The sequence below is a fragment of the Rhinolophus hipposideros genome, assembly GCF_964194185.1.
Source record: "Rhinolophus hipposideros genome assembly, chromosome: 10".
In the NCBI taxonomy this organism is placed as follows: Eukaryota; Metazoa; Chordata; class Mammalia; order Chiroptera; family Rhinolophidae; genus Rhinolophus; species Rhinolophus hipposideros.
The window spans coordinates 50,705,336-50,721,984 of NC_138056.1; the positions used below are offsets into that span (position 1 = coordinate 50,705,336).

At 41.9% G+C, this 16,649-nt stretch overlaps 1 protein-coding gene across 1 annotated transcript in view; it reads right to left on the reverse strand.

Moving 5' to 3' along the window:
- Positions 1 to 254: 254 nt before the first annotated feature.
- Positions 255 to 16,649, reverse strand: part of INTS4 (integrator complex subunit 4) — a 95,438-nt gene continuing 79,043 nt past the window's right edge. Inside the window, exons 18-23 of the mRNA XM_081063774.1 lie at positions 16,433 to 16,563; positions 11,150 to 11,209; positions 9,462 to 9,621; positions 9,091 to 9,234; positions 6,000 to 6,120; positions 255 to 1,639 (exon numbers count right to left, since the gene is read on the reverse strand). Of these exons, the coding sequence (XP_080919900.1) occupies positions 1,461 to 1,639; positions 6,000 to 6,120; positions 9,091 to 9,234; positions 9,462 to 9,621; positions 11,150 to 11,209; positions 16,433 to 16,563 (795 nt within the window). The 3' untranslated portion in view covers positions 255 to 1,460. The remainder of the gene's footprint in view (positions 1,640 to 5,999; positions 6,121 to 9,090; positions 9,235 to 9,461; positions 9,622 to 11,149; positions 11,210 to 16,432; positions 16,564 to 16,649) is intronic.

Below are 16,649 nucleotides of genomic sequence, written 5' to 3' on the forward strand. Positions count from 1 at the left end.
CACTCAATTTTCTGAACTTCAATTGCCTTATTTATCAAATGAAGATAACAGTACCTACTTAATAGGATGGTTGGAAGGATTAAATGATTTAACCCATGTAAATGGCTTCCAACACTGCCAGACACACACAAGTGCATTAAACTGGAAGTCAAACATGCCTGAATTCAAATTCCAGCTCCACCTCTGAGTATGATCTTGCTGTTATTTTTATGAGATTTCCAAGTACCAAATATGATCAAGACTCGCTGCATATTAAGATTCTACCAAGCATTATTTAATTAAACCCATCCAACAACTCAAGTTATAATTATTTCTGTTTTACAGATGAGGAAACTGAGGCATAGCAAGCTAAGAAATGAAGGCTCTTTTGCATATACTTCCCCCGAGGTGGGACAGCTCAGGCCTTTGGCCTCAACTTGGATTTCAATGAATACAGGCTTTACTACCGTGCTTCCCTAAAAATAAGACCTAACCGGAAAATAAACCCTAGCATGATTTTTCAGGATGACATCCGCTGAACATAAGCCCTAATGCGTCTTTTGGAGCAAGAATTAATATAAGACCCGGTGTTATTTTCAGGGAAACACGGTACTTGCTGTAGTTTTCCTACCAGTGATGTAAGCTCTAAGTCTCAGCTGGCTGCTGTGAGGATTATATGACAGGTGAAGAACAGAACCCGGGCCCTCACGGTGAACATCTCTGGGGCATTTTCCACTCTTACACCCCAGCTGCACCTTTAACTCACATGCAGCTCCAACTCTGGAGTCATGAGAGGTGTAGCGGGAAGTGGTTTTACTTCTTACGGTGGATCCCTCTTTCCCATAATCCAGGCTTCTCTTCTAACATGATCCTTCTCTATTATCTAGGGTCTAAGGATCCTAGCAGGCAAGATCAAGAATCTCCCTCAGGGATGAAAATGATTCATTCTCCAGCTATTCATTCAGTCTTTGGCCCAGCTATTGCCTGAGTTAGGGAAGGAGCTTCTCAGCAAGACAACAGATGTCTAAGGCCATTCAGGAACTGTCTATGGTGAAAAAGTACAGCTGTGAAAGCTGTTTTCGAGTTGGCCCTGGCAAATAGACTAGTGCTTTCAGAAACAAGATTGGTATGACTCCAATAAACAGCTCTTTGGAGGTGGCCCCAAAATTGGATCTTTGTTTCACACCCAAGGAATGTAAGCATATAGTATAAATGTTGACCTTATAGCCACACAAATTTCTTTAAGGTGTTTTCTCAATTTTATTATGAGGAGGGGTGCGGGGAGGGGATAGACTTGGAAGTTTTTGTTTTCTTAATGCAAAATAATTTATCCTGTGTGTGATACCAGATGAGACCGTAAGGGTCGCATGTTCCTCCTTATGCCTCTACACCATTTCCAGGTGAAGTCCTCCAGGCTGCCGGCTCAACTGTGAGACCTAAGAAGGGCCTTCTAGGCCACGGCTATAAAGACCACTTGTGACTCAGCGCCGTGCGGGTTTGGGCATTATGTAAACTTTTACAGACTTGCTGAAGGGGATGGTGCCCTCGATGCCTGTTTCCACCTGGGACGATATCTCGCCACCCTCAATCCAGGGGGATTTTGGAATGCGTGAGTTGGAGTTGTAGGCCAGCAGCAGCCTTACTTCCACCTGGCACGGTTCTGGAAAAAAAAGAAGAAACCTATGACTAGACATGGCTAGGAACTGGGATGAAACGTCAAGTAAAAGCAACATCAAAGACGGAAGCAGTAGAGTTTCAAGAACATTTCTTCATCTGCCCACACCCGTCTCTTCCCCCTACCATTCAAAAACACTTTCCCCGGCAGAATCCTGTGAGGCTGTCCCTAAGCCTGCAGATGCACTGCTTCTTGGCTGTCAACTTCCCCCTCGGGTCTCTGTGGGCTCCTTGCTGCTGAGGATCAGAGAGCAAGCTACAAACCCCTCTGCTACAGTGGCCTTCTAGCCTCATGACAGAGGGCCACCGGTACATACACGCACGTGGCCTATTGTCATGCCCAGAAAACTGTGCTCTTCCTATGCAGCTGATCTCAGGCCTCAGGGCTGCACGCGCCACCGACTCTACTGTCTCGGTGGAGAAGATGCCTCTGTTTAGGAAATAGTTGTGACAAAAAATTCTCCCCACTGAACCAGGACCTAAATTCATGTCATTAAACCTTTTGTTCTTATATGACGTGACATTATGATACTGAGCTGGTATCTGCAGGTAGCAGGCCCCCGTGAAGGTGCTGCCGTTTGGTTGAGGAGAGAGGCGGTTGCATGGAGCAGAGTATAGCCTCTAATCGAGTCTGTAAGAAGTACTGAGGAGCCCAGGAAGGCTTTGGAATAGAACATCTGCTGTGTGCCAAGCACATAACCCCAAGAATTCTTATCCTGCATACCATGAAAGACAGACTGTCACAATCCCAGAACAGTTCCAAGGCTCTGAGAGGTTTTAAGTGACTGCCCAAAGCCACACTAGTGACAGAATTTGAGCCCAGTTCATAAACTGAAGACATTAATCTTTCTATTAACAATACGGCTTCAATAAAGAAGAGGGAGAGGATTTCAGAAAAACCTACAGGCAAGTGTGAAGGCCAGGAACAGTAGGAACTTGGAATGTCCTTAATTTTGTGTGTCTGGAGCAAAAGGTGCAAGTCTTAAAGAGGAGCCCAAGGCTGAGGAGTTCAGATGGCAGGAATAAGGGCTGGATGGATCTGAATGAACAAGGGCAGAGGGCTTCTCAATGCCCCCCCAGAACTCTTCCTGACTTCTCCCTAGAGATCATAGCAGAGACTGGATTGCCATCTTCCAGGAAAGGAAAGGCTTGCAGGTAGCCAAAGCCAGCTCGCCAACCCCAGAGAGCAGCCTTTCCCAGGGTTCATGTGGTGTGGACATGCCCACATAATATGGGGCCTTATACCAGCCTCGAGTGTATCTGTAATGAAACCAGCACTGCTCTCTGGTAGCACACTCCAGCATCAGCTCTGCACTATGTTCTCCTCTTTTGCCAACCCCCAACTGAACCCAGCCTTGGTTCACAACACTTTCACGAGAAACCCCGGTAAGTTCAGAGGACACAACCCTACCTGGTTGCTATGCCTTTCCTCACTAGCATGTAGTAAGAATGGCAATTCAATCAAGTGTCATCAAAAGAGAGAGGAGAGAAAAACAAGAGGGACACTGGGAAAAAGAGACCAAAAGGTCACCTGGCACAAATCATACCACCTACTCATCACACTCTGGAAGACTATCTCTCTTATGAGGTGTATGTTCTTAGTCCCATCTTTTAGATAAGGAAAATGAGACAGAGAGGTAAAATAACTTTTTTAGGATCACACAGCAAGGAAGGCAGAACGTGGAACCCAGTCTATGTGACAAAGCTTCTGACCAGGCAGCATCCTGCCTGCCAGGGGAGAGGCTGTTGCTAGGGAGCTGCTGAGGGACCAGATGGAGGAGTGCCCCCCCAGCACCAGGCCCCATCTCCTGGATTAGGAGGAAGAAGACGTAGGCATTCAGAATGCGAACATGTTTCACTTTACGTCCAGGCTCAGAAGGAGCATGGTATAGTTCAACACAAGGGATCTGGGAGTTAGGAAATCTGAGTGCCAACCTCAGCGTCACCATAACCAGCGACGTGGGCCTCCATCTGTGCAGCTATAGAACGAATTACCACCAGAAAGTTGGACTAAGGATTAGATGAATTTTAATCACACATTTAAAGTCCTGTATTTAATTTATCGCTTGTTGAGCACCTACTACATCTGTATCCTGTGTCAGGTACTGGGGACACAGGGTATAGAGGTACTGGGGATACAGAGATAAAAATGAGCAAGATCCTTGCTCTACAGGAGACTACATTCTAATTGGATACAAAGTCAATAAATAAATGAGAACACATCTGACACCAGTAAGTGCTATGCAGAGAATTAAAACAGAGATTCCTAATAGTGACTGGGTACCAACCTCCCAGAGGAGGTAATCCTGGATGAACTATAATTCTGCAGGCTCAGGACAGCCTGGATTATAGCCCTGGTCCAGGCAATGACTTGCTCTGTGACCACGGGCAAGTCAGAAGGCCCTTCAGGACCTTGCAAGCTCTTTTGACTCCAGCACTCTGTGAACCCCCTTCCCCCACCCCCTGACCCCCGCGGAGCCTTGGCCCTTCCACCACAATGATGTTTCATAGCATTTTCCCCACATCTAGGATCTGTTCATCCTAGAGATTAGAAGAGATTAGAATAAGGAATTCTACCTTCCTGTGGGGCTGGAGGTTCGGCAAATAGTGCAGTAACATTACGGGCAGCAAGGAAATGGCATGAGGGATGCTAAGGGAGGCAGATCCTGGGTAACAGAACTGCTGGCTGCTCCCTCAGCTGTGCCAGCCCTGGGTCAACAGACCCCCGAAGGGGCTGCCCTGACGGTCAACAGCACCACTTCTTCTTTGTAAAAACTGTGTCAAGAAATCTGTAACTAACACCGATAACCTAACACCCCTGATAGAGGAAAACCATTAATGATGGCGTTAAATAGTGATTCATGTATTTAAAAATGAGATGAAAGAAAGTTCCAGAAGGCATCTACCTATTTCTAAAATAAACCAAATTTGGTGACATTAAACACCTTCTCCAGTAACAACCATACTTCTGAACCATCTGGAATGATTTAGGAAATACCAGCAAGGCCAATTCTCCCCATTTTAGGTTCTGTAGGCTGAGTCTCTTTTTCAAGTTTCCAAAGCAGCCTTACAAGCTTGAAATGTAATGTCCTTTTGCTCTTGTGTTGTCCCATTTTTTTCTTACAGATTTATATATATATATATATATATATGCAACTTTCCTATCTTTTCACACATTATTGAGGCTCTATTCAGTCCCTGTATGGGAAAGTAAAGCATAAATCGATCGTTTTACTTTGCATTATCCCACAAACCAGCCCATGTAGGAAGGGAGGGCAGTACTGTTGTCATTTTACTGGTTTTGGGGGAATGAACTAAATTGTTCACATACAAAAAGAGAATGATTTTAAATTTCTGGTAAGAAATACAAAAGTGTTTAATGACCAGAGCAATCCTCAGGACTCACTAGTAGATTGAGAATTATCATCTTCATGTGAAAGATGAGGAAACAGATTTAGAAGGGAGACTGCTTGTCCAAGATTACGCAGCAAGTCAGTAGCAGAGTTAGGAAAGGAAAATAGTCTCCTGGGATCCAGTTCCATGGCTCTTTCCATAAGACTCCATTCTACTCTAATCTGTGTACCATATTTTCCCGTGCATAATGCGCTCCTGTGTATAATGTGCATCCACATTTTTGGCCCAAACTTTCAGGAAAAAAATCTTTCATTTTAGTTTTTTAATTTAAATTTTCATTTGTTTACATTTAGGTACTTGCATTTTGTATTATAGAGGAATTTTAGCATTTATTTTTTAACATACTGTGGTACAAGAAATTTTATGTAACCAATCATTACAAAACACAAGGACAGATGCAAGGTACAAGAAATTTTATCTACTGGTAACAAATTTATGATATTTACTCATCATAGAAGGCCGAGAACTCTTCATCGTTGCAAGTTCATTGTAAATTCAATAAAACCGATTATCATATTCCAGGGTATTATTTTGCATACGGATATCGTTATTGATTTCTAGAGTTACACTTTTAATTCATAAGCATAAATGAAAGAATTAAAAATATTCACATAAAAAAATATTCACATAGATACGGAATTAGTACTATCCATGTATAATGCGCACTCATTTTTCCCTCACAAATTTGGTCAAAAAAGTGAGCATTATACACAGCAAAATATGGTACCTTCTGATAAAATCTTGTCTTGAGCAATCAAAGCAATGCAGCCAATTAGTCTAAATGTACCCAGTTTGAGATTTTAAGCTCCTTAAGATAGCAAGTACAATCCTCAGCAGGCCTGATTCAACCATGCAAAAAAACCAAACGCCTAAGGGTGGGTGTGATCCCCAGGAGCATATTTTCTTGCCCACCCTGGCACCTGCCTCCTTACCTGTCCAGGCAGTGTGGGAGAGATACACCTGAGTGATGAGCCGGTGCCGCCCTGGGCCAGGATTCCTGAAGTCAGCGGGCTTGGGGTGGATCATCTGAGCCTGGCCATCTGGATATAAGACCTAAGAGGTGATGACAGAAACGAAAAAATAAAAGAGGCAGAAGAGCCGCACTCATGAGCTTTGAACACAATCGCTGGTGACATCACTTATGAACACCAGAACAAGAAGAAAGAAAAGGTGACATTAGTCTTCAGCAAAGGCTACTCCTTGAGAGAAGGGCAAAATTGTTGACCTCTCTATATCCCCTGCCCCAACAAAAAGCAGTGTTTGGCACACGTTTCCTGAATTCATGGTGAACAAGCAAGAGAAAGAAAGCATCTCTCCTCACGTACAGGGATAAGTAAAAATATAAATCCTGGTGTGAAAAGCCTTCTCAGGCACCTTCAGCAGGATGACTCCCTCGCTCCCTGGCTCTGAATCATGTCATAGACCAGCATCCATCACTATATACCATGTATTAAGAGTAATTTTGTAACTCTCCTCTCTGCTAGATTATAAGCAGCTAGGAAGCTGTGTATCTGTCTCCTTCTACAGAAATAGTGCTCAATGAAGGGTCTGCTCAAATCACTGGCCAGTTCTTCAAACCTCACAAACTGCCAGAGTTCTTTCCTCAGCATCCCAGGGGGTCCCCTCCGCTATCTGTGGAGAGGGCCTATTACACTGCACAGTGTACAAAGGAACTACATGAACAAATGAAGCGTCCCCTAGAACCACACAGGATCTGTGCTATGTGAACATACTGATGAGGGTGAAGTAGGGAACCACATGGGTCTTTCGACTGGAAACTCAGAGGCATGTCTCAGTCCACCTTCCCCATAATCTCATTTCATCTCTCCTCAGCTCTTAGCTCTCACTCCCCGATTCTACCCTTCTTTTTTAAAGCTGCTACTCACCAGTCTATCTCCAGGCCCCAAGCCTACTACAGCACAAAGATGCATGTATCCCAGCTTCCTGATCTTTGTTATCTTTAAAGATAATACTTGGGCTTCTTTTTTTTTTTTCAAAAAGGAGACGCAGAGGAGGGCTAAAACAGGAGCGTGGAAAAGAATTCCCCAGAGAATCTCCCAGAGTTCTCAGCAAAACTGCCTTTGGCGAAAGGCCTCGACCCTTCTGTGAATGGTCGCTAGAAGCCTTCTTTCATTCCTCTACTGCTCCCAAGTGCAGGTTAGAAATCTGTGGCCCAAGTAGATCAGGGCAAGAAAATGGCCATATGAATTACAAAGTGAATTTCAGAAAAAGTGGGAAAAAAAAACCACCATTCCTCTTCTATCATCAGGTATAACATAGTAGGCCTGAATTAGGCTAACTGAAGAGTTACTGAATGGAGTTCCTATAGGGTCTGCTTTAAAGAACGTTATTTTAAGAGAATGTAATCTTGATGTAATCTCAGTCACATCCACTGCTATCTCCCTAGCACCGAAGGCATGATCAGAACAGAAGTGGTGTTCGGGCCTGGTGGCTGGATGGGACAGTGCTTTCCAATCGACAGAGCTGAGTGCCATCTCCCTGACTTTCCCATCTCCCTGACTGTAGAGGAATCCAAATAGTTTGGCCATGAGTGTAGTGGAGCTGCTTCGGAGGGGAATTTTCAGTCGAGTTCAGCAGATGACCCTAAACTAATCTGCCTACAATCTCATTTATGCTTAGATGGTTACTGAACTTTTTTTCACGGACAATGTTGAAACAATGGTTCTCAATCATGACTGTACATTAGAATCACATGTGAGCGAAAAAACAAAACCAAAACAAAACCAAAACAAAACTGGTACCCACGGGTCCTACTCTTAGGATGCTGATGTCACTGGTGTGGGCTGAGGCCTGTGCATTAGTACTTTTTAGTGCTTTCTGAATAATTTTAAAGTGTAGTTAGGGCGGAAAACCACTGTCATGGGAGGAGTGGGGACCCAAAAACCAACTGAAGCACAACTGTATAGCCAGCTCAGAATTAGTTCTCTGTAGGTCTCATAATTTATAATACATGCTGGGAAGCCAGACTACTGTACCCACAGGCAACTATTACCATCTTCATGGCCCGATTCATCCTTGCCTCTTCCAGGAAGCTTTCCCCACCTGCTCCAGGCTATTTTTCTATCCTCTGATTGTACTTATTACCAGTGCTTGGATTCCTTCTTTTATTCATATCCCTCTGCCTAGAACATCTCCTTTGGCCCTATTTGTTCTTTCTCACCCTTCAGACCTCACCACGCACCAGCAGCCCCACAAAGCCTTTTTTCCCTCAGCCTCCACCAAACTTTCCAAATTAAGTGCCTCTCCGGAGTATGTTTAAAAATATTTTTTTAAGTATATTTCAAATTTTGACACTAGTGAAAAATTGGAAATAGCCCTGTAGGTAAGGAAAAGTGATCTTCCCTCCTGAATAGAACTATTTGTCTGTCTCTCAGGGATATGGAGCATCCTGAGGGCAGAAATTGTGACACATTTACCTTTGCAACACTAGCACATAGCATGTGCACTACAGTAAATATCAGTGCAGGGATGGAAGGAAGAATGGATGGATGGATGCCTACGTGGGGAGGGCTTTATGGGGCTTATCTGCAAACTGTCTAAATTGATTAGTGTCTCTACTGCGTCTCTCATATCTCTAATGCATCTGTCTCTATCTTAGAAAAAATACTCCCTAGTGATTGATTTTCCCTACCTGTAAATTTTGTTCACCACGCTGACCCACTCACAGCCTGAAAATGACTTGCCTGTGGCCCTGCAAAGACCAAGTCTTGACCTCACATTATAAGATTGGAAAGAACCCTGTCATTTTGTGAACCCTTACTGGGTACCAGGGGTCTTACGTACAGCATCTCATTTCAATGTCAACTATTCCTGTTTATTAGCTGCGGAATCGGAGGTTCAGCAGTAGAGCCGGGAATGAAACCCAGACTCCTTTCCAAAGAGACTCACTCATCCCTTCTTCCTCCCCAGTTTGTGCCCAGCAGGTAAATGAAAGGGGTGCTAACGTGCAATGTTTCCACACGACCGCAGCACCCCGGCCCGGGGGGCCGACCGCTGACACACCTGCACCTTCACAGTGCTCTGCGGGTCCTGCACGTGGTCCAGGCTTGCATCGACATCCAGGGCCACCACCAGCCCAGACGTGAACCGCAAAGGGTTGTCTGACTCGCCCGCCGGCTCAATGATGGTGGCGGAAGCTTTGTGGATCTGCAAGCAAGGAGAAAATATGATGCTTCTAAACCCCCAGCTCATCCCTGGGCAACAAAACACGATCCTTGCCTTGCTGTCTCCTTATCTACTGGGTGGGCGTGTGGGAGCCAATCCGAGGACAGGCGCCAGCCCAGCTCCTCCCATGGTGAAAGAAGATTACTGAGCTGAGCAGTTTTAACTGTCTGGACAGACCTGACCTGCAGGGAAATGACGCAGACCCTGACCTGCTCTGGAAGGGGGAGGTGCAGGAAGGTACTCTGCCGCAGCATGGTCTGCAGAATTTTGACCACTTCTGCAGGTTTGGAAGTCATGAGTCGGGGCATAAGGTCAAGAAGTTTGTCCACAAAGCTGTCCTGCAGGTGGGGCAAATCAGTGATGAAACACCTGGAGGAACAAACAGAAGTAAATGACTGTGTGTTCATTCGCCACAGGCTGAGCCCCAAACATCTGCTAAGCCCTGAGGTAGGAAAAGCGATGATGAACTGGAGGAGCTCATGGGTCCTGACTGAGATGGCCAGGTACCTAGCTAATTACGTCTTAGTGACATTATCATCATAAAAGCCTTGTTTACTGAAAATCCATGATACACATGGTATCCTCTTAAATGTTTTCCATTATCTTATTTAATCCTCCCAGCACTCTGTGTAGTGTTAGAAGTATTTTTTCATATATAGATTCATTAATTAATGTAACAAATATGTCTTTAGGACTTACCAAGTGCCAAATACAATCCTAGGCATTGGGGACATAACTGTGAGCAAAAGTGAAGAAATGCCTATCCTAATGGAGCTGATATTCAAGTGATAGGAACGCTGACACTCGGAGAAAATGATGTCACACTAAGACTTTAAAAGTTTAACTTTTTCCCAGCTCTGACTGATTCCACAATACTTCTACCTTGTGGAAGGGGATAGTCAAAAAATATTTCTCTGAAGAGGTCACATCAGTGAAGGGACTGACAGGCTGAATTAAGAAAGAATGTGCAACTCTAAACAGATGAGAAACTTTAGTAATTCAAAGCTGTCACCTTTCCAAAAATCTCTTCAACCCAACTGTGTAAAACCAGACTACTTTAAAAAATCTAAAACCAAAAGTAAGGCATGACCTTAGTTCAGATTTGAAGCCAGCATCTTAGAGAGCCAAGGCAGACTGTACCATTTGCTAGAGAGCAGCACCTATTGGTGAAGGGTGGTATTGCAACCCAGCCCTATAGGAAGCTATCATCACCCAAAGGAAACAAAGAGTAAGTGTAGAGTCAGATAAACCTCAGGTTTGGTGAAGTTCATAGGGGTTGGGACAAGGGATGGCAGAATGAAATATCAGACTTAATCGACTGCTTCAAAATTCTACAAATGCCTTCCTCCCAGTATTCTATTGCCAGCACACCACACGTCTCGTCACTACCTGGACTCCCACTACTTCACCAAGCCTTCCACTCATCTACTGCATCTGTTTTAACTGATTTGCTTTCTACAGAACTCTGAGGAAACATATCTGTTCTATAAAATAAGTTACCCACAGAATTATGAAAAAAATTTTTTGTATGTTACAGAGAAATACAAGTTTAAGAACAGTAGTTTAAGTAAGAAGAGACAAGTTGTGACTTTTCAACAAAAGATATTCTGAGTTTTCCCACATGTCTTTTTATGGCCCAGCTGAATGCTGAATACAAATGATTTCTGATGTCTTTATTATTCTATTGCTGTAGGTTTAGGTTTGAAGTTAAGCTTAGAGAACACCACTTATACACCACTAAAGAAAATACACAATTTAGGGCACATTGCCACAACTAATAGCATGGCTACATGGGCTAATCCAAGAATCCTTGCTTGTGATTGCTCTTGTCACTCTTAAAGTGCTATTCTCTGCATAACCAAGACTGAACAAGCTAAAAGAGTAATGAAATACTTACCTTTGAAAAAAGTCCACTTCCTGTAAAAATCTTTCACACATCCCAAATAAGGGGTCAACTCTGCAGAAAAGAAAAAAAGAAACTTGCTGGTGAAATCTGCAAACTGAGGAGGACCTTAGCCTACATGAAAGAGAATGAGCATATTACACCACAAATATTACCTCTAAAAGAAATAGAGGACTGCTAATGGACTGAGGGGAAGTATTTTCCAGGATCCCAAGAACCAATCAAAACACTGCAGTGCCCACTAGGTTCACTGAACATTCACAATCAAAGATTATCACAGGCCACACTTGCCACCAGATTCACTAAGAATATCGGACGGGAGCACAGCTTCCAGGCAGTGCAGTGTCACACTCCTCTCTGAGGGAGTCCAAAGAGCAGTCCATTCAGCACCCCACATAGCTGTCTGTCTGGGAGATGTGACTCTGCTGCTGACAGTTTGGGTGCAAAGAGATGACATCTCCATCAGGCAAGTTTGGAAACCATCCTGGCTCAGAAGCCTCACTCTCCATAGGTGCTAACAACTCCACAAGCATACCTCCCCTGGTCCCCCAAGGGATATGCCCAGTGACAAGAATCACTGCACCCAATGAAGCCCACAGCTATGGAGCCTGCATCAAGTAATCATCGTTCATTTACAGTGTCTTCTAGTCTACATGTCATTTTCTAAGATCATTTTTACCACAGCAGTGTTACCTAGTAACATAGTTGACAATGTCGGGTTTCCAGGGAACAGACCTAGAAAGTTAACCAAAGATCAAGTTCCCGTGCAGAAGGGGAATAGGTTTTGTTACTACTTTGCCCTCAGACACAGACTATATTCTTTCCTATTTCGACTTCTTCAGCCTCCTAGTACTCAGAGTATTTCATTTCAGTAAAAACTAACTACATACGTAAATAATCCAGGAAACATGCTAGGCTGACGTAATTTACTAATCACACAACGGATTTTTCCTTTTGATCTTTGTGCATTCTCTTATTTCTTGTAATTTCTGCATGAAACTTCCCACTTATTTTCATTAATATATTATTCAGTGGAGGAGTAAAGTTCCAGTGAAGAAAAACAAATACTCTTTGCCTTATATAAAAGCATGTAACAGAATGGTATCAAGGTTCTCAATAACCTTGCTTAGTCTTTCCACTAAAATGTAAGCTCCATGAGAGTAGAGACCTTGTATTGTTCATCATATATGTCTTATTCAATAAATATTTGTTGAATGAAAGAATAAATGAGAAATGGCAAATGGAAACTTACTCTACAAGCACCATTCAGTTAAATTAGTTTCCTAAACAGGGAGCACTTGAAGCTTTCTTAGCTCTGATAAATTACCAGAGTGGAACAGAAATTTGATAGCAAGGTTAACCCACCAAAGACCTGCAGGGGTGAGAGGGTTGGATGGGACAATTCCAGCTAAGCAGGGGCTGAAAGGAAAGCAGTCTGGCCAAGCAGTGCCATTTTGGGGCCTGCTTATATAAAACCAGCTGGGAGAGCTTCCAGGGAGTAAAATACAAAAAGATTTGAGCACTCTCCCCAAGCCCCAAAACACAACAGGAAGCCTTAACTATATGCTACGTGAAGTAGGCATCTACCACTAAGAAGCCCCACTTTTTCCTTGGTGTGGGGAAGGAAAGCAGTGGAAAAATAAGGCATTGACCTATAACTGCTGGGGAAGAAAATACCAATCACCAATGAAAACTGATCTAGACTTTCATTTATAAGTATGCAAAGACAACGGGAAATTGCGAGATGTCATAAGGATAATCACGAGCTGTAAAGTAGATCAAGTAGACCTCAAAGAGATAAAGTCAAGGCAAGAAAGCACTGAAAACTTTTATAAAAAAATTCAAATAAGAAACCACCATCAGATTAAGAGGAGATTTGAAAGGCTACTGCATTGACAAAGCAAGAGAAAATGCTACCAAAAAGGTACAGAGAAGAACACACACTTGAAAACAACACAGTACAGCAGTCCCCCTTATGCACAGTTCCACTTTCTGTGGTTTCAGTTACCTGCTGTCGACTATGATCCAAAAATATTAAATGAAAAATTCTAACTATAAACAATCCTAAAATTAAGTTTCAAATTGCACCCCATTCTGAGTAGCATGATGAACTCTCACGCTGTCCACCCAGGACATGAACCATCCCGTTGTCCAGCATGTCCCCGTGGTATGTTCCACCCACCCATATGTCACTTGGTGGCCCTCTCACTTATCAGATCGACTGGTGAAGTATCACAGTACTTATGTTCAAGTAATACTTATTTTACTTAATAGTGGCCCCAAAGCAGAAGAGTAGTGATGCTGGCAATTCAGATATGCCAAAGAGAAGCCATAAAGTTTTTCTTTTAAGTGAAAAGGCATGTATGTAGAGAAGAAAACATAGTATATATAAGGTTCGATACTAGATACTATCTGCAGTTTCAGGCATCCACTGGGGGTCCTGGAACGTATTCCCCACAGATAAGAGGGGACGACTGTAGTAATGAAATCAACAAAAAATACTAGAGTGAAAAATGATGAAAACTGAAACGGTAAATTACAATAGCATATTGAGGTATTTACTCAGAATACAGAGTAGAAAAACAAAGCAAAACAAACTGAAATTAAGAGAGAAAAGATAAGATATAGGGAAAATAGATCCAGAAGATACAATATCCAGTATGAGAGACTGGATTGGATGGAAGAAGTAGTAACTGAAGAAATAATGGAGGGGGAAAAAATGAGCTAAAAACAGAGTTGAGACGTCCAAGTCCCAATGAAGGTCACTAAGAATATTGAAACACATATCTAGACATATCCTGGTGAAATTTCTAAATAGAAAATTCTAAATAGAAAGGAGAGTTTACAGCTTTGAGCCAGGAAAAATAAGCTACCTACAAAATAAAGAGAAGCAGACTGACATCAGACATCCTAACTGCAGCATTAAATACTAAAAGGCAACATGGTAATATTTACAGAGTTCTGAAAGAATTCCATTTATGTGGAGAGCAAAAGAAAGGCAGTTTCAGACATGCAATGTCTCAGTGAGTTTACTAATTATATACTTATTCTGAAAAAAAAATTGCTAGAGAATGTGTTCCAGTGAAATAAATAGTGAACAAGGAATTTCAAAAGGCAACTGTAGTATAAAACAGTGGTGGGCAAACTGGAGCTAAGTAATTTATAATGTACATATAAATATGAATGCATACTTTAAGAAAGAATTCCTAAAATAAGAGACATATTACAAAAACATAAAACTGAAACTAAATTCCGAATTAAATAGCTTGAGACAATCAAAAGCACACCAAAACTTTCATTTTGATCTGAGGTGACCTTCATAGAGGTGACCATAAACTCTAATTTTTTTATGCTGATAAATGTTCAATGTTGATTAAAAACATAGGAGTAAATATACTATTTATACAACTAGTATGAGCTAACTTTTATCAAGTGTTTACCTTGAATGTCTAAGGCAATACTTTAAGGATTTCACATATAATAATTAGACAGGGACTAATATTATCCCAGTTTAACTTATGAGGAACGAACTGAGGCACAGAAGGTTCATGTAACTTGTCCAAGGTCTCTAAGTTTGCAAATGGTGTAGCCAATGTCTGAACGCACATAATGAGGCACCACAACTCTCTCCACTACTACGTCCCGCCTCTCTCTTGAATGGGTTAGAATCAGGGTACACAACTTTTAAACGCCTGGAAGAAGTAAGAGACAAAGAAATAATAGATCTAGCCAAAATCAAGAAAGGGAAAAAGAAGCAGGGATGCGTACAAATGGAAGAAGAATACAGTCTGAGTAAAGACCAAATATATTAGAATCTTAATATACTGGCATGGAAAGACGAGATTTACATTGTTGGGTGAAATGAAAAGGAGGCAGAACAGAAAAGTATATTAGGATTTGATTTATGGTAATACACACACATTTATCATCTACACATGTTTATCTGGCTTGAAAAAGTCTGTTGACAGCTGTTTTAAAAGAGGTGGAATATCAGAGAACCTTCACTTAATCTACAGTATTTAAATTTTTACAATAATCATATAAACTGAAAAATACTTCTACTTTCTTTAAATAAAAAAGTAGATGCCATCACGAGCACCTATCTTTTCTCAACTGTGACTGAGTGGTAAGGATTAAACATTTGTTAAATGTATGATAGCTCTAAGATTAAATTACTGAGCTTATCAGGTCACTATTCAGATAAGTAAAGAAATAAAATAATATTCAGAATGTTCTTTCTGACTTAGTATTTTTAAGTGCTTACTTAAACACTCATTTATTTTCTGTACAACTTTTGGGGTCACACAACTGCTGAAGTAAATATCAGATGTGTCTTTGGGGGACAGCCGGTTAGCGCGGTGCTCTTAACAACAAGGTTGCCAGTTTGATCCCCACATGGGCCACTGTGAGCTGCGCCCCCACAACTAGACTGAAACAACCACTTGACTTAGAGCTGATGAGTCCTGGAAAAACACACTTAAAATAAATAAAAGCTGAAAAAAAAGAATAATATGAATTATTTAATGTTGCAAAATATTTTTTTAAAAAATATGTGTCTCTGATGTGGCAACAAGTTACACAAAGACTGTATCAAATCTATGATGTCATCGTTTTTAAGATGACTCTTTATTTCAGGAAAGACCAAGAACCAAAAAAAACCCACTTTCAATCAAACTACGGCACACCATCAAAATATCTGATTTCAGAGAAGTTAAAATAAAAAATATATATTGAGCTCCTACAATATAATGAATATAATGTACCAAGCATCATGCTAAGTGCTTTTACATGTATTAGCCAATTCATTCTTCACAGAAACCACATGAGTTAGATGCTGACATCATTCTTATTTTACAGACGGGGAAACAAGGCCCATAGCCAGTAAGTGGAGAGGATTTGAACACGGTAGTCTCACTGGACAGTACATTCTCTTCGTTTGTCTTTACTGCTTGGAAGCAAGCTTTCTAATCTCTTCCAAAGAGAAAAGGTGGATCCTGGTACTAAATTCTTAAAGAAAGCCATCAAGGACCATACAGAATGTCCCTGTTGCCAGACGAAGTTCTAGGTTGTGCTGTAGGTAATGGAGAACCACTGGAGGGTTTTTCCAGGGATCTAATCTAATCCATGAATAGAACTTGGAATATCTGAAAAAATGAATGACAATATCCCTTAGCTAATCTTTCCTGAATATAATGTTACTTTTCATTAACCTTGGTGAGATCTCTGAATGTCTTTTAAAGGACCCTGCCACCCCTTCGGGCCAGCTGCACATCTTACCCTCGAGCAGTCCGTGCCGTTACTATAAGTTGCAAGGCTTTGGCCTGCAGCCTCATGTGATGTATGATGACCACCTGCTTATTCTCCACACCACTGTACATGAACTCCATTTTGTAGGTCTCTTCCAGGATCTGTAAGGAAAAGGTAATTAAAGATCAGTAAAAATATCAAGTCTTCCTTGAGAGTAGCACAGAATTGCAGGTGAAACTCTGAACTG